We start from the raw sequence: 24,907 nt of genomic DNA, 5'->3' as shown, positions 1-24,907 counted from the left end.
TGACTTATTTCACTCAGCATAATAGTTTCATGTCCATCCATGTATAGGAAAATGTCATGACTTCATCTCTCCTGATGGCTGCATAGTATTCCATTGGGTATATGTACCACAGATTCTTTAACCACTCATCTTTTGTCTGGCATCTGGTTGTTACCAGATTATGGCTATTATAAATAGCACTGCAATGAATGTAGATGTGAGAAGGCCTTTTTGTGTTGTGTTTTTGTGTTCCTAGGGTATATCCCTACGAGTGGTATAGCTGGATCATGTGGGAGTTCAATTTCCAGTTTTTTTAGGAATCTCCATATGTTTTTCATAAAGGCTGGACTATATGGCATTCCCACCAGCAGTGAATGAGAGTTCTTTTCTCCCCACATTTTGCCAGCACTGTTGTTCTTGTTTTTGTTTGTTTGTTTTGTGATGTGTGCCAGTCTCTGTGGCGTGAGATGGTATAAGGCCCTATTTTCATTTCCTTGAGGTCTGTACTAAAAGGTGGAACTGCTGGGTCCTGTGGTGAATCTATGTGAATTTGTGGAGGAACTAACTCTCCTGTCTCCATAGTGGCTGCCCTCTTTTACCTTGATAAGACTCAAGGCTCCAATTTCTCCACTAACACTTATCCTCATATGAGGGGCAGAAGCCATCTATGGCTTTGAGGTTCCTCCTGAGAGTGTATTTCTCTGATGCTGAGAGAACCTGAATATCCCTGCACATACATGGAGGCCATTTGTGTGCATTCTTTTCAGAGGCATCTACTACAGTGCCTGGCTCATTTCTGAGTCAGGCATTGGATTTTTGCCTTTGGGTTTGAGAAGTGCAGAACTCTTGTCTAAAGTGGAGACACATTTCCGTGTGCTTCTTTCTTTCTGGAGAGATTCTTTGAACATGGATTGAGCTCATTCCTCAGTGATAAACCTTCCTAATTTTGCTTGCATGTATGTGTGTGTGTGTGTATGTTGTTTTGGGGCCACACCCAGAGGCACACAGAGGTTACTCCTGACTCTACACTCAGAAATCTCTCCTGGCAGGCTCAGGAAACCATATGGGATGCCAGGGATCAAACTCAGGTCCAAACCAGGGTCGGTCGCATGCAAAGCAGATGCCCTACTGCTGTGCTATTGCTGCAGCTCCTTGCATATATTTTTAAAAGTCTATCTTTCCTAATTCCTTTAAGACTTGATTTGGGGGGCTGGCGAGGTGGTGCTAGAGGTAAGGTGTCTGCCTTGCTAGCCAAGAAAGGGCCGCGGTTCGATCCCCCGGTGTCCCATATGGTCCCCCCAAGCCAGGGGCAATTTCTGAGCACCAGGAGTAACCCCTGAGCATCAAATGGGTGTGGCTGAAAAACCAAAAAAAAAAAAAAAAGAAAAAAGAAAAGACTTGATTTGGGGAGAACGTCAGCTGGAGCAGGGCCCAGAGCAGTGAACAGCATTGATGTACTATGATGTACTATGCACTAACTCAACCCAGGCCTCAGTTCCCATGAGGGCCTGCTGGTGAGGTCCAGTCTATGAGTCTGGATGACTGGTCAATGCAATCTACTCACCATTTAGTATGTCCCCCCAAAGAGCTCCACTTTGAAGTCTTGTGCTCCACCTTCTCAGTTGTCTCTCTTCCCCAATCTCAGGCACTCACTGTGAAGTCTATCTCCATAGTTCTAACTTTTCCAGAATGTTAACATCCTACAACTTGTTGCCTTTTCCATCTTGGCTTCTTTCTTGCTTTTAATGGCCAGAGAGACAATACAGGGGTAAAGGCACTTGTCTTGCAAATGGTTGACTCTGGTTTGATTTCTGGTAATGTATGGTCCCCTGAACAGTGTCAGAAGTCACTTCTGAAAACTCCTGGCCCAAAATTAACATACGCATAGCACTAAGAAAAAAACATTTAGAAAGGTTAAATGTGGGGGCGGAAGAGATAGCACAGTGATAGGACCTTTGCCTTTCACAGCCCATTCAGGACGGATTATGCTTTAAATCCCAGCATCCCATATGGTCCCCCGAGCCTGCCAGAAGTGATTTCTGAGCACAGAGCCAGGAGTGGCCCCTGAGCACCACCAGGTGTGACCCAAAAACAAACAAACAAAAAAATTAAATGTAGTTTAAGATTTATTCAGGGGAAGGTCTAAACTGATGATCTAAAAGGGGATGGGGAGGCATATAGGGGTGAGGCCCTGGGCTTTAGGAATCAGTTGCAAACATCAATGCCAGAGAGAGTCGTGGCTTGTGCTCAGAAAAGCAGCAAAGGGGACAAGCATAACAATTGTGAAACAATTGATTCAGGGCCCTAGGTGAGACACCCAGTGCCATAAGTACTGACCACGGATCTTCCAGATATATCCATAGCATCTCTACTCTTGGTCCCTTTTCTTTCTCCCAGGAACTGGCTGGTTTGTAGGTTTAAATCCTTGCTCCATTGTAGATTGACTGGTATATGTGCTAAATGGCTGGGCTACATCAGCAGTGCTCAACAGTTTATGTAGTTCTAGGTATAAACCCAGGATGAAAGTTGCACTATCTCTTGCCCTCCACTGGAGTTTCAATTTTATAAGCTGCAGAGTTCTGAAGCAGGATGAGTGTGAAGGTTGAAGAGTCTATGAATGATCTAATACACTTAAACATGGTTACTATAATTCATTTTAAAAAGAGTTTTTTTTTGTCTCTTTAAAAATTTATTTTGAACCACTGTGAGATACAGTTATAAGATTTTTCATGATTAAATTTCAATTGTACAATATCCAACACCCACCTCTTTACCCGTGCATATTTCCCATACCAATGTTCCTAGTTTATATCCCACCCTTCCCCTTGTTTCTCCCCTGCTTTCCTCTATGGCAAATCTGCCTGTCTCTGTCTCTCTCTGTATCTCTCTCTCTTTTCCTGGGAGAAAAGTGTCACGGGGATAAGATAAAGGAGTATAAGGGGGACAGCTAACTCTGTATCCGGAGAAGGGACTTGAAAGGGTGCAGAGGTATGACCCCACCACACCCCAACTGCATTGGAAAAAAAGAAGGCGCTGGCCCTAACCCCTAGTCCGAGAGAAAGATGACATCTCAGCCTATGCCTTTCATTTCACTATTCCTTTGATGGCCCCCAGGCCATCTCCAACCTCCTCAGACCTGTAGTCATTTCTCCAAGTCACTTATCTAGTGGGGCGCGAGGATGGTTCCTCATTCCTTCTGCGAGGCTGCCACCGTGTGGCGAGCGGGAGAATAACTGCCCAGGGGCCTACCCTGGAGGACCAGCCTCCTTTCCATGGGTTGAAGTCCCTGTGCACCTACCCCATGTGTGTGGTCTGGGATCAGTTCTGTGATGGATCCAAAGAAATGTGTGACATGATATGGAAGAGAGAGGAAGGGGATAAGCAAAAGACATTTTCTCTCTGTGTCCAAACAGGCCTCCCTATGACCCAGGTCAGATGCTGAGCTTCCTGATGGATCTAGTAGGGTCTGGGGGTGGGGGGTGGAAGATTGGGGTTCTATATAAGCTCCAAGAGCAGGTCAGGGAGAGCAGGCCAGAATTCCAGAGGCACTGCCTTCTGTGAATGTGCCCTTATAACTGCACACTGCTGCCCATCATTATGTAAGGTCATCTCTTTTCTTCCTGTTTCCTGTCTCCATTTGTCTCTTGTGGTCTTTGGGCTGTGTGTGTGTGTGTGTGTGTGTGTGTGTGTGTGTGTGTGTGTGTGTGTGTCTGTTTCTCCCATCTCTGAGACTCTGTCTCTCCTCTCTCTTAGACTTCCCTTCCCTTCTTCCTTCCATCTCTCCACTCCACCAGTTTCTGTCTATCTCAGCTCTTTCCTAGCTTATCCTTGGGTGTTTTGCATCTCGTCATATCTCTGCCATTTCTGCCTGTCCCTTTATTACTAACACCCTTCCCCATCTACCTGTTTTTCTGGTTATGTCTCTCTTTACCAGCCTATCTAAAGCAGCTGATCTGGACCATCACTGGGTGGCTAAGGCCTGGTTGAATGACATTGGCCTGTCCCAGTACTCCCAGGCTTTCCAAAACCACTTGGTTGATGGACGGATGCTGAACTCTCTGATGAAGCGGGACCTGGAGAAGCACCTAAATGTATCTAAGAAGTTCCACCAAGTCAGCATCCTGCTGGGGATCGAACTGCTGTATCAAGTGAACTTCAGCAGAGAGGTGAGGACCAAAGTGTATGGGAGCATTTAAAATGCTCAGCTTCCCCCTCTGACATTCTCAGTCTACACACCAACTTGTCCACTCCTCTGCCCATAAATTCTCCATCCATGGTCCCCATTCACCTATCATCCATCCACTCATCCATCCACATATGCATTTATCCATTTGTGCTTCATCCATCCACACATCCATTTATCTACCCATTTATATATCAGGCCATTCGTGCATGATCCATCTATGTATCCTTTTTTGTTGCTATTTCTAAATAATATCTTTATTTAAGCACCATGATTACAAATACGTTGTAGTTGGGTTTCAGTCATAAAAAGAACACTCCCCTTCACCAGTGCAACATTCCCACCAACAATACCCTCAACCTCCATCTCCCCTACCCCTTGTTTATATTCGAAACAGGCATTCTACTTTCTCACTCATTAACATTGTCATGATAATTGTTTAGTGTAGTTATTTCTCTAACTGCACTCACCACTCTTTGGGGTAAGCTTCTTATAGTGGGCCGGTTCTTCCAGTCCTCATCTCTATTGTCTCTGGGTATTATTACAATAATGCCTTGGACCAGAGAGATAGCACAGTGGTAGGGCGTTTGCCTTGCATGCAGACAATCCAGGATGGATGGTGGTCCAAATTCCAACATCCCATATGGTCCCCCATGCCTTCCAGGAGTGATTTCTGAGCACAGAGCCAGGAGTAATCCCTGAGCACCACTGAGTGTGACCCAAAAACCAAAAATAAATAAATAAATAAATACAATAATGTCTTTTATTTTTCTTAAATCCCATACATGAATGAGACTATTTTGTGTCTATCTCTCTCACTCTGATTTATTTCATCTCTGCATCCATTAATTTATACAGCAATTCATCCATGCAACAATCCATTCATGTATCAATATATTCATTCATGTATTCTTCCATCCATCATTTATTCAGTGTACATATATCTGTGCATCTATCCACTTATTCATGCATTCACTCATTCATTCATACATCTATGTATCAATACATCCATCCATTATGCACTTATCCATGCATCCATGTGTCCACATATGATGTATTTGTACAATCACACATCCATGAAACCAGACTGCCACTGTCCTTCCTGGCATGAATACATTCATCAATCCATCCATCCACTTATTTTCCCTTCCTACCTCCATCCTTTCAACAACTGCATATTGGTCACAGGTTAAGATCTTTGCTCCATTCAGAGTAAATGGGGAACCGTTATCTTCGAGAACTTATTACCTATCAAGGAGAACCACAATAAAATTCATAGCCATAAAACTTCAGGAAAGTGGGGCCAGAGCGGTGGCATAAGTGGTAGGGTGTTTGCCTTGCATGTGCTAACCTAGGATGGATCACAGTTCGATCCCCCAGCATCCCATATGGTCCCCCCCCCAAAACCAGGACCGATTTCTGAGCATATAGCCAGGAGTAACACCTGAGGATCACCAGATGTGGCCCCAAAAACAAACAAACAAAAAGTCAGGAAAGTATGATAATGAGAGAAGTCTAAGATTTAATGAAAGCACAAGGGACTAGAGGGAAAGAAAGAGAGAGAGTCCACAGTGGCTAAGATGCTTGTCTTCCACATGGCTGACCTGGGTTCAGTCTCCCATATTCTATGGGGTCCTCTAAGCCTGCCAAGAGTGACTCTTGAGTAGAGGGACAGGCATAACCCCCAAACATTACCAGGTGTGACCCAAAACAAAACAAGAACCTAAGTGAGAAACATTGACAGAGATAAGGAAACACTTCCCAGAGATAGATTCCACTAAACTGAGCCCTAAAATAATTCTGGTGATCAGCCACTACTAGAATATATGAAAGGGAATCAGTCTAGCAGCAGGAAGAGTATAGACAAAGGACAAGTATATGGGGCAGAACTAAAGGTCTGCATGGCCTAGTGTTTGGTGTGAAGTGGTGGCACTGATCAGGCACATCCATTTCATGAGTAGGGAACAGGAGAAGTGTGAAACTCTAGCACTCTGAGTGACCCCTTGATTCTGAACTGTGCAAGTCTAGAGGAAATTGTCTAGTCAACTCCCACAGGGACTACTGCCACATCTTCACAAATAGTTCCCAAAGAAGGACTTATGGGGCTGAGTTCAGATGGTTTGACTTATCTTTTTTTTTCTTTTGATTTTTGGGTCATACCTGACAACACTCAGGGGTTACTCTTGGCTCTATGCTCAGAAATCGCTCCTGGCAGGCTCAGGGGACCATATGGAATGCCAGGATTCGAACCATTAATCCTCTGCATGAAAGGCAAATGCCATACCTTCATGCTATCTCTCCGGACCCCAAAACATTGAGATTATTATTATATATTTTTTGGTTGTGGGGTCACACCCGGCTGTGCTCAGGGGTTACTCCTGGCTCTATGCTCAGAATCACTTTTGGCAGGCACAGGGGACCATATGGGATGCTGGGATTCAAACCACCGTCCTTCTGCATGAAAGGCAAACGCCTTACCTCCGCTATCTCTCCGGCCCCAGGCACAGAATTTATTTTTTGTTTTTGTTTTTGTTTTTGTTTTTGGATCACACTCGGCTGCGCTCAGGGGTTACTCCTGGTTCTACTGTCAGAAATTGCTCCTGGCAGGCTCAGGAGACCATATGGGATGCCAGGATTTGAACCACTGTCCATCTGCATGCAAGACAAACGCCTTACCTCCATGAATTTCATTTTTATTTTTTAATTTTGTTTATTTTTGTTTTGGGGCCACACCCAGTAGCATTGAGGGGTTGCTCCTGGCAAGCTTGGGGAACCATATGGGATGCCGGGATTCAAACCACCGTACTTCTGCATGCAAGGCAAACACTTCACTTCCATGCTATCTCTCTGGCCCCAGTTTGACTTTTCTTAGTGATGTCAAGGCACATACAGTTCAAAGTTGAGAGCAGAGGGACAAAGGAGGAGCTTCTTGGCCTTCACTGTGCTCTGGTCCAGGATATGAGACCAACTGATCCATGGGCATCCTTCATCTGGTGAAGGAGGTGAGCCAACAGAGGAGTGAGAGGCTGCCACTGAAGGCTTTGCCTTCTGGGGGGCATTTTCTAGAAAAGAAAGATAAGGGGTATCCAGGGCCTGGCAGCAAGGGTAGATCTCAGCTCCCTCCCCACAGCTGACTCTTGTCTTCCCCCATTCACCCACAGACCCTGCAGGAACGCCGAGCCCGTTGTGAGACACAGAACACAGACCCAGTGGTCTGGACCAACCAGCGGGTGCTCAAGTGGGTGCGAGACATCGACTTAAAGGTGAGGGTGACAAGAGAGGCAGAGATAGGTGCACCCAGGTCAAATAGGCTTTCAAAGCTCAGGCATATGCTAATTCCATACACATTTGCATACAAATTGATGACCTTGTTCATGGGCACTGGCATCAGTGTCCTGGCTGGTAATTGTAATCTGCTCTGTTCCACTTGGGAAATAGAAATAACTGCACCTACTTTCCAACAGGTTGCTCATGAATGATGCTTTTCTCCTGAGGGAAGTAGTGCTGAAAGGTAGGGGGGAATGATAGCACCAAGATTAGCCAAGAACTGGATAATATCAGTGAATTTCTTCAGTGGTGCCTTCATAACCCTAAGAGTATATGGGATCACCCTCAACAACAAACTCTGGTTCCAAGGTCCAGTCCCTGCTCTTGGGGACATAACCCCAACTGGGAACTGTGGTCCTTCCTCTCAGGTAGCAGTGTGATCCTCCAGCCCAATGGCATAGACCTGCAGGACAGTCCCTTCAGACATGACCCATTGGTCTTAGCCTTCTTGATCTTATCCACAGGAGTATGCAGACAACCTGACCAACAGTGGCGTCCATGGCGCGGTGCTGGTGCTGGAGCCCACCTTCAATGCTGAGGCCATGGCCACAGCTCTGGGCATTCCCAGTGGGAAGCACATCCTCCGGAGACACCTGGCTGAGGAGATGAGTGCTGTCTTCCCTGCTGGGTGAGTGGCACCTGCAGCAGAGAAGACCTAACCTCTTACTCACTCTCTCCTGAACCCATCAGGATGCAAAGAAGCAAAGAGCTTTGGCCCAAAGGAGGCGGAGGGAACTTTGGGTTGGAATAATTGTGTGTTATTATTGCAAAATCCCTGGGGGATATTTAGAGATAGGAAATAGAGTAATGTGAGTGTTGAGAAAGTGTGAGAGGTTGGGGCGTGAGCTGTGGGAATAAGCAGGGGCCTATGAGCTATAGGTGGTCATCCCCAAGGGCCACTCCAGAGACCAAACATTGGAGACATATAAATGTAATTACAGCCCAGGTGAGCAGGCCTGTACCTACCTGGTTCTGTCTCCTACCTGAATACCTGGATAGACAATCCTTTGCCCCTAGCCTCTCAAAAACACCATTTAGAGTTTCTTAGCCATTTACCAAGCATTTGCTATGTGCCTCTATTTCCATTTTATAATGCTGCCAAGAAATTGATGACACCATTCCTTGATTGTAGAGAAATGTGTTCCAAGGGTCAAGAGCCCCTCTCCAAGGTAATAAAAGGTTCCAGACTTGTCCTGGTTCCAGTCTTATTACACTATTTGACATCATTTGTTGAGCCAACCTTGCATTCCTAAAATAAATGCCATAATAATGTACCATCCTGTCTAGCGGGTATGGGAGTAAGATTTGCTAGTGTTCCATTTGTATCTGAGAAGCCTGCATTCCATAGTTATGTAGTTGACAGTGGAGTTTGAATGTTTGGTGCTGTCTTGTCTGGTTCTTGTATCAGAGTACCAGTGGTCTCCTAGGCTATTAGGAACACCTCTCGTCTTCTGCTTTTGGGAAGCACCTTGTGAAAGATTGGTGCCTGGTAATCTTTGTTATTCTTTATCAACATCCTGTTCTTTTTTTTTTTTTTTTTGGTTTTTTTTTTTTTTTTGTTTTTGGGCCACACCCGGCGGTGCTCAGGGGTTACTCCTGGCTGTCTGCTCAGAAATAGCTCCTGGCAGGCACGGGGGACCATATGGGACACCGGGATTCGAACCAACCACCTTTGGTCCTGGATCGGCTGCTTGCAAGGCAAACGCCACTGTGCTATATCTCCGGGCCCTCAACATCCTGTTCTAACCAACCATTTGGTCTTGGGGTTCATTTTATTTCAGGGGCAGGCAAGGTTTTTTTTTTTAACAAATAAAAGTAACAAATAAAATCGTTTTACTTTTAAATTTCTATTCAGATATTTCTATTATCATCAGTTTAATAGCTTCTAAGAATTTATCTCTTTATGTTAAGGTTAGATAATCTGTTGGCTTATGATCAATCCACTATCATTATCTTATGATAGCTCTTATTTCTGTTGGGTTGGTGATAATGTCCCCCTTTTGCATTCCTGATTTCAATAATTTGGGAATATTCTGCACTGCCTCACCCCTCCCTGAACTAGGACTGAAATGAATTCCCCAGATCAGGCCCCTGCAAAAATGTGCCTGGGCCAGTGTGAGAAGAGAACCTGATCAAAATCTCTGAGGGCTGATTTCTGGCTCCCCCTCACTATCTGGGTGACTCCAGCCAAGAAACTTGTCTTCTCTGAACCTTGGTTCCTCAACTTGAGAGAAGGAACTTCACTCAATGCTTTCCCTTCCCCATTCCATTCATCTCTGCCAAGTCTTCTGAAACATTCTAGGATGGGGGTAGGTATTATGCCCCAGACCAACCCAGGCTGGCAGCCCCCATCCATTCTTCCTGAGCCCTTTGTGACCTTTTCTCTTTATTGACTCAGATTACTTCGGAGATGCCCTGCTCTCCAGAAACTTCTAGCATCAACATATGTCCTTCTAGAATTCACTCTGAGGCCTGATTGAACTGAGAAAGCCAGTTCAATCCTTCCAAGATTTTAGTCTTGGGTTCAGCTTCTACCCCAGAGCCTTTGTACTTTCACAGTGCAACAAGCTAGGATTTCAGAGACTGAAATGTCAGCTACAGTGGAAAACTGAAGAAAGAAAAGCTATTTGTCTTAAGATTCTTCTGTCAACACAATTAAGGCAGCTGAGTTCTGCTCAGAGGTTAGCTTGTGAAGTGAGCTGTGAGTGAGCACAAATGAGGACCTGGAAGGTCCTGTCAGAGACACACTTGGCACAGTGAAGGAGTAGGGGAACAGGAACTGAGACTAGTTCTGCACCCCTCACAGCCTGTGGGGGGCACAGTCCACCACCATCATCATGTTTTTCTGCACAACTACTCATCTTTTTCCCATGCATCAAGTAGGTGTGTTCACACAGGCCTCCTAAAAATGGGCCTCAGATCAGTTCCCTCTAATGGTGCAAAAATTTAAGAGGACAGAATTATCAGGGTGGGCCTGGACACTCACAGTGCCATCTCCTTTATATAGTGGGGAAAGTCTGATCTATATTAAGAGGTCCAGAGTCTAGTTCCATCCCTGCCATTGGCTACTGCCTTGTATATCCTTGCTTGGATGAGACATTTTCTTCTTCTTCTTCTTCTTCTTCTTCTTCTTCTTCTTCTTCTTCTTCTTCTTCTTCTTCTTCTTCTTCTTCTTCTTCTTCTTCTTCTTCTTCTTCTTCTTCTTCTTCTTCTTCTTCTTCTTCTTCTTCTTCTTCTTCTTCTTCTTCTTCTTCTTCTTCTTCTTCTTCTTCTTCTTCTTCTTCTTCTTCTTCTTCTTCTTCTTCCTTCTTCTTCTTCTTCTTCTTCTTCTTCTTCTTCTTCTTCTTCTTCTTCTTCTTCTTCTTCTTCTTCTTCTTCTTCTTCTTCTTCTTCTTTGTTGTTTTTGGGTCACACTCAGTAGCACTCAGGGGTTAATCCTGGCTCTACACTCAGAAATCGCTCCTGGCAGGCTCGGGGACCACATGGGACGCCAGAATTTGAACCACTTTCTTCTGCATGCGAGGCAAACGTCTTACCTCCATGCTATCTCTCCTGCCCCGGATGAGATTCTTTCTCTCTGGAATTTTGTTTCTGCTGAGGTGAAAACAAAGGAAGTGGGATCAGAGCAATAGTACAATGATAGGGTGCTTGCCTTGCGATCCCTGGCATCCCATATGATCCCTGGAGCTGACAAAACACAGACCTAGGAGTAACCCCTGAGAACCACTAAATATGGCCTAAATTTTTTTTAATTTAAAAAATAATTGAAGAGGGGCCAGAGTGATAGCACAATGGGTAAGATATTTTCCTTGCATGTGGCTGACCAGGGTTCAATCCCTGGCATTCTATAGGGTTCCCCAAATCTGCCAGGAGTAATTTCTGAGCAGAGAGCCAGGAGAAATCCCTGAGCACTGCTGGGTGTGGCCCCCAAACAAACAAAAAACCAAAGGGTCCTAGCTTCTAAGGGCTCATTTGATTACTTATGTTCTGTGATTTGTGGGTCTGGATGGAGATTTAAAGGCCTGAGCTCACTACTGAGAGTAGGGAATGGACTCTGCAAGCAGAACAGTTTCCCTTTTATACAGGGGGATTTCTTCTGCAGAGAGAAGAAATCTCTAGTGCAAATTTTACTCCTAACTGTGACCCTCCTCCCTCCACCTAGCTGCCCGCCCCCCCAACCTCCCTAGTCCAGGTGCCTCTGAAAATTTAGCTCATTTTGCTTGTCAGCAAGGCTCTCCCCTCTCTTCCTCAGCAAAGTGGCCCTAAAAGAAACATAGATAGCAACTCTACTCGAAGCAGCTTCAAAGAAGCTGGAATGTTCATTTCTCACAGATCCCAATTCCAAGGTGGTCCAGCTGAGGCTCAAAGCTTCTAAGACTCCAACTCCTAATGGTCTGTCAGCCAGAGCCAATTCCTTTGAGAAATTGAAACTTTCAATATTCCTAGAAATTTCGATCACTCATCTACTGACTGCCAGCGAAGCACCAGAGGCTTTTTTTTTTTTTCAATTCCAAACTCTCATTTTAGGGCCTCACACATATAAAGGAGAATGCTCTGCCACTGAACCACACACATTCCCAGCCCCATTAATGCATTTAATTTTATTTGTTTGTATTTGGGCCACATGCAGCCGTGCTCAGAGTTACTTCTGGCTCTGCACTGAGGAATCATTCCTCAGGGAACCATATGGGATGCCGGGTACCAAATACAGGTCAGTTGGTTGCTAGGCAAGTGTCCTACTGGCTGTACTATCTCTCTGTTGCCCCCTCCTCCCTTTTAAACTCTTGCTATAATTTCATGGGGGTTACTATGTATGTTGCAGATGTAAGAAAGAAAGTGTTAAAAAAATGAAATGATCTCTAATGATAAGCAAATCCAGGGTAACCCCTTCCCTCACCTCACACCCTGCCCAGCTCATGGCTTTAGTACAGTCTGGACAGATGTCCCTGAGAGTGATGAGGCCACTGGAAGAGCCTCACAGCTGCCTTCCAGAACTGGATCGGATCTTATGAGCAGAACATTGAGCCCCTAGAGGAGTGATTTGCCCGAACCCAGAAAGGGAAAGGGGGTTGCAGAGAGTTGCATTCAGGACTCCTGACTCCAGTTCAGATATCTTTTCCCCCTCCCTTCTCCTTTCCCTCTCTACCCCTCCTTCCTCCTGTCACAGCATTCAGGTTGTTTGTTTGTTTGTTTGTTTTGGGACCATACCGGTTGACACTCAGGGGTTACTCCTGGCTATGCACTCAGAAATCGCTCCTGGCTTGGGGGACCATATGGGACACCAGGGATCAAACCGAGCTCTGTCCTGGATCACCAGCATGCAAGGCAAACGCCCTACCACTGCGCTATGGCTCCAGCCCTGAGCATTTAGTTTTAACAGTAGGGTTGGAACATTTTCTGTAAAAGCCTAAATAAATATTTTAGCACTTGGGAACCATCTGGTCTGTGTCAAAAGTTTGCAGCTTCATCTTTACAGCACGAAAGAAGCCAGAGACATAAACAAATGGACAGACATGGCGGCTATCCAGCAGGGCTTACCCCAGCACTGAGCAGGCTGGCTTTAACCCACTGGCTGCAGTTTGCCAAGTGCTATTCTAACAACCTCCGTGGTTTACTGAGGAAGAAAGATAGGAGGAAAAGGGAAACTCTGGGAGTTGGGATTACTGTGACTTCAAATGTGAGGGGAATTTCCTGAAGTCCTCAGGTCATACTTAAGTCATTTCAATGTCGGACAGTCTCTCTTCAAGTCTCCCCCCTTTCCTGCAATAGACTGGGGTTTTGGAATCTCCAAGATGGGGTCAAATCCCGCCTCTGACATTTCCAGCTCTTTGATCCCAGTCAAATGGCTTCATCTTTCTGGATCTTAACCTTTCTGTGTGCCTTCCCCACATCTCTAGGACAGGTGACAAGCCAACCTCTAGGCACAATATAATGGACTTAGCACAATGAGGGGATTCAGTGATGCCAGCTGCTGTGGTGGCTGTGATTAGTGCTAATGTGTGAGTGCACAGGAGCTGAGTGTCTGTCTTAGGAGCAGGAGCTGACCACCCCCCCACACCACCCATGACACAGGTCTCTCCCCAGCTCTACAGGAATCCGGGAAGCTGAGCGATTTGGCACACCACCAGGAAGGGCCTCCAGTGTCCCCCGTGCAGGAAAGGAGGAGAGTGGTGGGGGCATCAAGTACAAGGCTGGCCGGGTAAGTGCTCACAATGCTCCTGGGAAGGGTCTTTAGTCCTCTGTGTCCAATTCACATACTCCAGCTCCTGCAGGTACCATCTGCAGGTGCAGCCAGGAGTGAGGCCCAGTGGCCAGTATCAAGGAACCTCCTAAAACTTAAGGTCCAAGGACAAAGAGCTCAGGAAAGATTCAGAGCAACACATCTGTAGAGCCTGCCAGGTGCATCAAGGACACTGGAGCCCATATGTTCAAAAGGCCTCGGGGGTGGTGAGAGCCTACATGTGACCATCCCAATCAGAGGGTCCCAGGGTACCCCAAAACTTAAGAACTACAGGCTTAGCTATTTAACTCTAGGGGTCTGACTAGAAGGAAAAGGAGCTTGGACTGGGTTGGGTGAGTTCTGCAGACTGGTTTTATTTACCCTCTTTGCAGGAGGGTGTGCCCGGGTAACACACACACACACACACACACACACACGCACACGCACATGCACACGCACACGCACGCACACGCACACGCACATGCACACCTAGAAGAGCCAGATACCAAACACTTGTGGACACACGTACATGGAGAGACAGTACAGTAAGTCTGTAATTTGGGTAGGTCGCTTGCTTTGCACAAGACTGATCCAGATGGGATCTGCAGCATTCCATATGCCAGATAACTTCTGAGGACCACCAGGTGTGGTCCAAAAACCAAAATAAAAGAAAAAGGAAAAGTTCACAGTGTAGGTTTAAGTCCGGGAACAAATACCTAAAATGACTTCTTAGGGAATAATATTTTAAAGGAGAGAGAAAGGTTTAAGAAACACTGTTCTGAAGACAAAAATCTATCAAATAAATAATTAGAAAACACTCGTCTGGCTGCTGTAATAAAGAGAAGTTCAAAATAAGAGGTTATGGGATAGAGAGAGCTTAATGGGCAGGACCTTGTACTCTGCATTCAGAAGCTCAGGTTTGATTCCCAGCACCATGAGGTCCCAGAGTACATCAAGAGTGTAAATCCTTAGCTGGGAGCTGGGACCCCCTTTTGAATCTTGCTGAGCCTGACACAAAACTAGAAGGCAAAAATGTAAAAATACTGATGAGAATCTAGTAGGCATTAGTATTCAGTGTTTCTTTTAGCCAGCACTTTGTGGTAGGATATTCAAATGGGATTTCTATTATTTACAACAAATTTGGTTTCTACTTTGTAGCTTAAAAATGGAGTTTCGGGGCCAGATCGATAGCACAGCAGTAGGGCATTTGCCTGGCAGGCAGCTGACCCGGGATGGATGTGGTTTGATTTCCAGAATCCCATACTGTCCCCCGAGCCTGCTAGGAGTGATTTCTGAGTGCAGAGCCAGGAGTAACACCTGAGAGCCGCTGGGTATGACCCAGAAAAAAAAAAAGTCTGAGACACAACAGGGAATTTTGGTAAAGTCTGAGAAGTAACAGAGTAGGGATTTGTAAATCTCCAAAATTCACAGTCTTTGTGCCACAGAAAGTGCTGGAGTGTTTTCTTTTTAGAAATACCTCCATAGGGGGCCAGTGAGATGGCGCTAGAGGTAAGGTGTCTGCCTTGCAAGCGCTAGCCAAGGAAGGACTTTGGGTTGATCCCCCGGTGTCCCATATGGTCACCCCAAGCCAGGGGCAATTTCTGAGCGCTTAGTCAGGAGTAATCATTGAGCATCAAACGGGTGTGGCCCAAAAAACCAAAAGGAAAGAAATACCTCCTCGGGGTGGGGGGCAGAGACATAGCACAGCAGTAGGGCATTTGCCTTGCACGCAGCCGACCCGGAATGGACCTGGTTTGATTCCCGGCATTCCATATGGTCTCCCGAGCCTGCCATGATCGATTTCTGAGAGCAGAGCCAGGAGTAACCCCTGAGCACTGCCAGATGTAGCCCCAAACCAATCAATCAATCAATACATAAAGTTTAAAAAAAGAAAAAGAGAAGCCAGAGCAGTGACGCAAGCAGTAGGGTGCTTGCCTTGCACGTGCTAACCTAGAATAGACATTGGTTTGATCTCCCAGTGTCCCATATGGTCCCCCAAGCCAGTAGTAATTTCTAAGAGCATAGCCAGGAGTAACCCCTGAGCATCACAGGGTGTGGCCCAGAAACCAAAAAAAAAAAAAAAAAAAGGAAAAAATAGCTTATCAGTTATCAGTTATTTCTACCTCCTTGTGCATAAACATTCTTATTTTTTTCCTGCTGAGGAGGAAGATGGAACATATTTGTATGCAGGTATTTTAGAAAATTCACAAGGACTATATTTGCCTTTTTACCTTATGCCTATTTGCCTTATGATTGACTAGGTTTTTCCAGATGGAACATAGTTCTCTTGCTTTAAAACCAGCTCACAAAGCCCACTCCCAGATAGTGGAGTATTAATAAGAGAGCTAAGATATGACTTGGAACCTCCAGTGGTTGGATTTGGTGAGCCCCCATTTCTCCAGAGCAGAAAGCATTCCATTCTTTTCTCTTCTCCCTGTATTTTTGTCTCTTTCTTCTCTTCTCAGCTGCCCCTGGGGAAGATAGGAAGGGGCTTCAGCAGCAAAGACCCCGATTTCCACGATGACTATGGTTCTCTTCAGAATGAAGACTGTGGGGATGACGACCTTCAGCACAGAGCAGAGCAGAGTCGCCTGGAAGGTTACAATGGCCTGGAGGTCACCAATGTCTGAGCATCCATCATCACCCCACCAGTCCACACACAGAGAGCCACGGAGAGGAGGAACTTCCAGGACCACTGGATAGTGACCTCAGGCACAGAAGGTCTCTAAAAATCCCAACAGTTGGCCACCTTTGCAGTGGAAGCAGTTCCAGCCTTGGGCAGACCATGATCTTTCCTATGCTGTGGACTGTCCCAGAGCCCAGCCCCTACCAGCACCACTGAACTGTTAGTCACTGGCCAGGAGGAGCCACTGAACAGTAACCCAACCAATCCATGCCCAGCGTCCACAGTGCAAACTTTGGGAGGCTGAGGCTTCCCAGACATATCAGGAATGTTGGCAGCCAGCTGGAGAAGGGGGGGTGTCCCTCTGGCATCCTTGTCTCCAACCATGATAGAGAACGTGGGTCACTGAATTTCTCTTAGGAGAACGAAAAGCAGGAAGCCAAGAGCCTTGTGTCACACAGAGGGAACACACGGTTCAATGAACTATTTACCCCTTGTTACCAGATTGGCCCCATGGGTGACAATGGTACAGGCATGAGGTTAAGCTGTTTAACCTGCTATCAGCATGATGGACACATGACCATCAGATCAGAGATAGTCGAGTTCAGTCTGTGGCCATCATTTCATGTGTGACTACAGGTTGGGGTTGGGGGTGGGATGCGATGCCTTGCTGTGATGCCTCTGTCACCTGAAAGGTAGGTGGATTCCCCGCAGCTAAATTGAGATGACTGTGGCCAATCTGCCATTCAGATCACAGAGAGAACCTCTAGCCTTTTCTTGATGTTGCCGCTGTTTTGTTGTGTGACTTCTTCCCAGTGGCCTCACCTCTCTGTGCCTCAACTCATTCACCTACAAAACTTCTGCTTTCTTCCTAAGGCTTTGTGAGGATTAACACTTGCTAATGTCTGTAACATGCTTTGTAGCCTCTCAGGACCCCCAAAAGGAAGTTATGGGGTGGGAAGAAGCAGGTGTCTAATTATCCATTTGTAATTTGGACATCAAACTGGTTCTTTCCAGCTCAGGGTCAACTGGAGCAATAGGCAGAAGAGGAGGGTAGGAGCATTTAATATTCAGACTCTGCAAATTCCCAACTTAGCCAAAAGAGGGAGGGGCCTTGCATTCCTTGAAAAAAAATTGGGGGGCTGTGCTCAGGGGTTACTCCTGAACTCAGGGGTTACTCTTGGCTCTGCACTCAGGAATCACCCCCTAGCTCTGTGTGGCAGAGCTCGGGAACCAGATGAGATGCTGGGAATCAAATTCAGGTTGGATGCATGCAAGGCAAGTGATCTAACTGCTGGATAACCACTTTGACCCACCTTGAAAATCATTTTTTATTATATTCAGGTTTGTATTTTTTGTCCTCAGCACAGAGAGATGAAGAGAGATGGATAAGGTGTGTTGGGAGTTTCTCCCTCTGCATCAGCTTCCAAAGCACATCAAGATGGAGGACCAGATATCTGATTTCCATCAAAGATGTTCACCCTGTGTAGGGGATGGTTTGCCATCAACCCTACAGTGAGCATGAGCTACTGAGAACTTTCTAAGCTCATGTTCTTCAGCTGACAGATCCTTCCCATTCTCCCAATGGGGCACTGAAGCTGAGTGCACATGAACTTGAGACTTAGTCCTCCTGGGACAGAATGGTTTTCTCTTCAACAAACTCAGCTTCTCTTACTGAAGACCTCAGGGTGTACCACAGGGTGGCCCCATGGGTCTGAAAGCTTGGCATACTGAAGCATTTTTTTTCAGTCACCAGAAGGCAAAGCTCTGGTTCCTGCCTTGATTTGCCAAGTTTCCTAGCCTTAGAATCTCTGACAACTGACCATCTATAAATGTACCCAAGCCAGCCTTCCAGGTGGATATACTTGGGAGGCCACAGCTGGCAGGGAAAAGAGAAGAACAGAGAGATGCCAGAAAGCAGGTCTGGTTTCTGGAAACCACAAAGTCACCTTGTCCCCTAACTTGGCCTCTCAGGTGAACAAATGCTGGAGGGGCTGGAGAGATAGCACAGAGGGTAGGGCACTTGTTTTGCAAGCAGCTGACCTGGGTTTAATTCCAGCATCTCATGTGGTTCCCTGAGCACCACCAGGAATAATTCCTGAGCACAGAGCCAGGAGTAACCCCTGAGCATGCTGGGTATGGCCCATAAGTCAAAAAGAAAAAAAATAGATCCTGGAAGGGCCACCTGTGGTGACAATACTGTAGCCTCAAGTGTCTGCAGTATTGAGTCGCCAGGCCTGGGGCAATGCAGGCAGCCTAGAAGGTACCTTTTGGTCCAAATACTACCCTAGCACCTTCTGACTTACCTGGTATACCCACAGAGCTTTGGTGCTGGCTTTTTAACCACTTATAGAGGCAGATGGGGTGAGTTTCATCTGCAAGCTCTATGCCAGAGGTGAGAAAAAAACAGGGAGTGAGAAGGCCATGAAGAGAATCCTGCATTGGACCCATGAGGTCTGGTGAGGGGCCACCTTCAGGACAGTGAGCTGCCAGTCCTGTCCAAACCATGCAGCATGGTCAGGCCTATGGATCTGGGAGTCTCAGTAAAGTGGAGGACCTCAGTAGCTGTGGTCTGGACCCTTGAGAAGGTATGAGGAGATTCAGAGATTAGGGAGTATCAGAGCAGAAGGCACTTCATATTCATCCCAATTGTTGTGTCCAGAATCTACCACTAGATTCTCAGATGGATGTGAAAGTGCTCCCTACCCTTGCTAAGAAAGCCTCCCAAAATTTAAGGGTCACCTTTGCTGGTTGGGGCCCCACGGTGAGGGAGGTGAGGGAAAACTCACTTGAGAACATGGATTGGGTGAAGGGATGGGGGCCTCGACAGTATTCTGTTAGCATGGAGGGACCGCAAGACAATGACCCCAAATCTTGAGGTCATATAACATGACTGGGTCAGGCAAAACAGGACAAGGTAACAAGACATACCTTTGGGATTCTCTTCTGGGGATCCCAAATCTAAGTTCCTCCCCAAGCTACAATTTCTTGTCACCTCCACATCCACTTGATTCACATAGAAATAGCTGTAGGAAAAACTGCTTCTGAAGCTCTAACAGCTGCTTGTAGGCAGTGAGGAAAGTTCCCTGAGCCCAGAGCCTAAGCCAGACTGGCTATAAAAGAGACAAGTGGTCCTCAAGCAAAGATCAGAGACTTTCCAAGGTCAGATTTTAACACTAACAAAACAATAAACACTCCATCCACCGTTTGGTTGTTGTAATGACCTTTGCTTCTGTGTGGACTCATTTCCTTCCTCCATTGCCTCCTTGAATGAGAAGATGGTAACCCATTTCATAGGTGGAGACTGAAGTTGGAAAGGCTGCATGAGGGACTTGTGCAGCTCCAAGAGGTAGGGACTTGAACACATTCTCTGTCTCTAACTTCAGGCTCAACAGTCTGGGCACACTTTGCCCTACCCTGGAAGGAGGTGGGGACCCAACTACTGGCTGCCAGCACAAGGACACATGCTACTTGGAATCTTTACCCATGAAAGCTCTGGTACCATGTGTCCTGATGGAAAAGCCTATGGCCTACTTGCCTTATTGGGGAGTTTTCTTTTGTCCTGGGGATATCCCTGCCATCAGGATGGAATCCTCTGAACAGCCACCCTGCCATTTGCATCATGCTTGTCAGAATAGACCCTTAGTGGTTGCCTCAAGCGAGGCTGTTCTAACCAGATACAAAAGACAGGGTGGAAGAGTAGCTTTGATTTGGGAATTTTTGTTTACAGGAGCCAATCCCCACTGTGTTGCTCCATCCTGGAAGTACTCAAAGTACCAGGCTGTGCCAAAAATAATTCAGGCCTCCCACATGACAAGCCTGTATACCAGCCCTTGCTCAGGGAGTCACTCATGGCAAGGCTCAGAGGAATGGTTGAGCCTTGTGCAAGGTAAATGCCCTATTCACTGTGCTATTTCTCTGGCCCCTTATCCTCATCTCTTCCAAGGGCACTAATTTCTTGAGGCTCCACCCTCAAGAACAAAGCACTGAGCAAAGGCCCCACCTGCGATTATCATCATTATTGTTGGGGTTAGGGTTTTCTATGCAGATTTGGGAGAGATGCAAACATTCAAATCAGAGTAGGGGAACTACAGGTATCCCAGCACAAGACTAGAAGAGAAGGAGGACATGGAATTTTTGGAAAGCAGATGCTGTTTCAGGATGAGGTATAACCTGAGATTCAGCACAGCTCACAGCTCACAAATTACTGATGCAGAGACTCACAGTGAATTTCAAAGTCATTGAAGCCATCTGGGCTCCTCTTCCTCATCCACCCCCAGATCATAGGACATAGAGATGAGTCTGTGCATTAGCCTGTGTGCTTCTCCTGAGAACTCAGGAGCCAGCCACCCACTCAGCCAGCACCACCACCCCTCGCCCCCCAGTTTACAGCTGAGTCCAGCAGGGCTTGGAAGAACTAAAAGATACATGGAGGGGCCAGAGTGGTGGCGCAAGCGGTAGGGCGTTTGCCTTGCACACACTAACTTAGATTGAACTGTGGTTTGATCCCCCAATTTCCCATCCGGTCTTCCAAGCCAGAAGCAATTTCTGAGCTCGCCAGGAATAACCCCTGAGCATCACCAGGTGTGGCCCAAAAACCAAAATAATAATAATAATAAAAAGACACATGGAGCAAGGCCTAGTGTTAAACGGCTTTATACATTCTGATCACAAGTGTGAGACCTAGAGCAAAATTCTTGGTGTCTCTTTCAATAGGCCCTGCTGCTCCCCTCTGACAGCAGGGGAAACTGAGGAAAACAGTACTCATGTAGATTTCCAGGGTTCTGAGCAAGTGAGAACTGGATCTGGACTGAGTAGGGATCATCCGCAGTGATCTCCCAGCCAGGCAGTACACCCAACAATCAGAATGAAATATTCTAGAAGCCAAATGTTCCTGGGGGAACAGGGACCTGGGAGGGGAGACAGTGTGAAAACTGGATAACATGCCTTGCACAAACGAGGTCCCATGTTCAATCTTATAAACTGCATGTCTCTGCCCCTGTAACTCCACTGGGTATGGCCCTGATGGCCTCAAAACTCTTGAGTTCAAATAGCACTGCTTCCTCAGACCCAGCATTGAACATCCAGCCCAGTTGGTGAAGCTCTCCAGGAATGAACCCAGGACCCCCTAGACATTACTGGGAGCTCCAATGACTCACACACACACACACACACACACACACACACACACACACACACACACACACACACACAAATATATATATAATTTAATAGAAAATATTTCCACATCTGAGCAAGAGTAGTAACATGTTTCATTTGGGCATAAAGTATATATGTATTTGGGAGGTGAGTGGGTCCTACTAGTGGTACCAGCAGCATCTCCTGTGCTCAGGGCTGCTCCCAGCAATCTTTGGGAGACCATGTGGCAGGGAATTGAACTGGGTTAGAATGACCCTTTGTCCCATGAGCACAACCAGGAGCAAACCCACAGCAGTGACCACCTTTCTGGGTGTGACCCAAAAATCTCCCCACTCCCCAAAAAGGAACTTTTCTAGATTCTCTTCCAACACTTGTAATCTAGAGTTTAGAGATAAGGCCTGGCCAATGATATTCTAAAATTACTCTGATTATTTTTAGGCCTTTACATTTCTGATAAAGAACTGTGTGGGGTAATATTTGAAAAGTATTTTTAAGACCTCATGTGATTCTGTGTCACAGACAGGGCTGGGTCGAGAGAGAACCCCTGGGACAATTAGATCACCACTCTCTTCCTCTGCTGGCACCCACGCACCTTTCTACTTCGCAGTCCCACTACTTGCCATTAGATGGCAACATGCTACATCTCTCTCCATCCAGCCAAGTTCTGCCAGTGGTTAAAGAAAAAAACCTGTTTTCTTCTAAAACTCAAGAAACAGTCTTGAAAGGAAAAAGGACAGGCAGGAGGAGAAATAAGGAGAGAGATAAGAGATAAAATAGGGGTTAAGGAGGCTACCTCACAGACAGCCAACCCTGGTCCAATCTCTGGTACCACATGGCCCAGCATTTCCTCTGGGATCACCCCCCTAGGCACAACACTGGGAGGAGTTCCCAATATTTGCAGGGTGAAGCACTCCCTCCTCCACCTCCCAACCTCTCCCAAAATAAAAAGAAACACACGTGGTAGGGCAAACCTCCAGGTATGATAACCCACAGAAATTCCTGTTCATTTTACAAGACTAATACAAGGTCGACCAATCCCCTCAAGGCCGTCCTGTGGAGCAGAGATATTATGGCCTATTTTAGGATTGTCTGGATGGGCCCAAGACCTGCCGAGGTTACAGATATTTCCCTTTATCCAAGCAGGTGGTGGAGCAGCTGGGGAGGGGAGGAGTTTATGAGCCACTGTTCCAGGCAGAGGCTATAAAATAATCTCAAGGGACTTAGTGAGTAGTTGGACAGATGTTGGGAAACCTGAAGAATGGTCATAAACTTTGTCTTTTCTTATCCCTCCACCTGCCTTCTTCTGCACCTGAATAGCAAATGAATCTTGCTCCAGGCCTGGGCATGACAAGAAGGAACTCGGGACAGTAGGTGGAGGGTGCAGGGGGGTTATCAGGGCAAACACATAGGTGGAAGGAGTCCCTAGAGATACCCACAATCCTGATCTTTAGTCCTGGGACTAAAGATGACTTAGAAAAGGGGAATAAAGGTTGCTGACCTGCTGACTCAGAGAAAGAGATTTTATCTTATTTTAGAATTTTGTGGATGAACTCAATTGAATCATGAAGGCCTCAAAACTGGAAGAAGGAGGGGGCGGAGGAGTAGAAGGAGATGAATGAGATCCTGGAAGAATGTCAGAACAACAGGCTAGAGAAAGGAAGCTCTGGAGCCAGAGAGATATCACAGGATTAGTGTGCTTGCTTTTCACATGGCTGACCCAGGTTTAATTCCCAGCAGTATATATACTCTTCCCTCTCCCCAAGCACTGCTCCCTTGAGCACAGAGCAGGACAAAGCCCTGAGCATCACCAAGTGTGATCGAAAGATCTTCCCCCACCCCCTAACATACACACACACACACACACACACACACACACACACACAAAAGAAAAGAAAAAGAAAAAAGAGAAAGAAAGAGAGGAAACTCAGCCACCAGTGCCAGCTTGGACTCAGGAAAAAGGGATCACCAGGCAAGGGTTGTGGGCACCTCTAGACAGTAGACAAGAAACAGATTGTTCAAAAGGAACACAGGCCGTCCTGCCCACATCTTGACTTGGAATCCAGTGTGGTAGTGTAGACTTCTGACCTACAGCCCCATAAAATCATGCTCTTGCGTTGTTTAAGTAAAGCCTGTGGCCACTTGTTACAGCAGCAGGAGGAAGTTGATGCACAGAGGGACACTGCACATGAAGGTCAGTTTCATTTGTAACTTGGCTCAGTCTCCCAGGTGGAACTTTTTACAGAGCGCCCACTTCACAGAGGAGGCCCAGAAAGCTCTGAGTTTCACATGACTGGGGTAATCAGGAAAGCTGACACCCTATAGAGCTCTGTTCTGCTCAAAGTGTATCCAGGTGCCACTGGACGCTTCTGAAATGACTCACAAGGACCCTACCTCTTGTGTCTGTGCATTCTTTCTCCTGTCCTCTGAATGTGATTCTTTGACTCTCTCTCTCTCTCTCTCTCTCTCTCTCTCTCTCTCTCTCTCTCTCTCTCTCTCTCTCTTTCTTTCTCTCTCTCTCTCTCTCTCTCTCTCTCTCTCTCTCTCTCTCTCACACACACACACACACACACACAGTTTGAAAGTCATTCCTACCTAGTGGAATCTTGGAATAAATGGCCCTTGACCATTTGGTCTGTAGGAGCCTTGAGTCAGAAGCAACCAGCTAAGCCATGTCTCAGTCCCTGACCTGGAAATGGACATAACAATGTGGGGTTTCCCAGAACAATTAAATTTGGCAATAATCTTTCACACAAAAATACATAATTATACAACAAAGGACCCATGATAACAACAAAGCTTTCCCTCCTCTCCCCAAGAAAGAGTGTGTTTGGTTCTTAAAAATGTATTGAGGGGCAAGGGACATGGAAGAAAGGGCCACACAGACTTTGTATGCTGGAGGCTGGGACTATATATTCTCCTGTGCAATAGGAACAACCCCATAGGACCACTAGAAATGTCCCTTCAATTTAAAAATGTATAGTAGGGCTGAAGCAAAAGCATAGAAGGAAGGGTATTTACCTAGTGTGGTTAACTGAGTTTGATCCCTGGCATCCCATATGGTTCACTGAGCCTGCTAGGAGTTGATTCCTGAGTGCAGAGTCAGGATTAAACCCTGAACACTGATGAGTGTGGCCCGTCAAACAAAAATAAATAAATAGGGGCTGGGCGGTGGCGCTGGAGGTAAGGTGCCTGCCTTGCCTGCGCTAGCCTAGGATGGACCGTGGTTCGATCCCCCGGCGTCCCATATGGTCCCCCAAGAAGCCAGGAGCAACTTCTGAGCGCATAGCCAGGAGTAACCCCTGAGCGTCACAGGGTGTGGCCCAAACACCAAAAAAAATAAAAAAATAAAAAAAAATAAAATAAATAAAATAAAAATAAAGATGTATTTTGAGGTAGATTCACACTCCCTTTGAAT

General features: G+C 46.3%; 1 protein-coding gene across 2 annotated transcripts in view; it reads left to right on the top strand.

Moving 5' to 3' along the window:
* KAZN (kazrin, periplakin interacting protein) overlaps positions 1-16,478 on the top strand; it is a 1,232,668-nt gene extending 1,216,190 nt beyond the window's left edge. For both annotated transcript variants that reach the window (XM_049771973.1, XM_049771974.1), the window contains 5 exons: positions 3,914-4,145; positions 7,324-7,425; positions 7,954-8,117; positions 13,574-13,688; positions 16,175-16,478. In XM_049771973.1, coding sequence (XP_049627930.1) covers positions 3,914-4,145; positions 7,324-7,425; positions 7,954-8,117; positions 13,574-13,688; positions 16,175-16,339 — 778 coding nt within the window. In that variant the 3' untranslated portion in view covers positions 16,340-16,478. The remainder of the gene's footprint in view (positions 1-3,913; positions 4,146-7,323; positions 7,426-7,953; positions 8,118-13,573; positions 13,689-16,174) is intronic.
* Positions 16,479-24,907: the final 8,429 nt, after the last annotated feature.

Source organism: Suncus etruscus, chromosome 4 (assembly GCF_024139225.1).
Source record: "Suncus etruscus isolate mSunEtr1 chromosome 4, mSunEtr1.pri.cur, whole genome shotgun sequence".
NCBI classification, from domain to species: Eukaryota; Metazoa; Chordata; class Mammalia; order Eulipotyphla; family Soricidae; genus Suncus; species Suncus etruscus.
The sequence above is the reverse complement of the archived record's forward strand: the minus strand, read 5'-3'. Positions and strand labels throughout refer to the sequence as shown.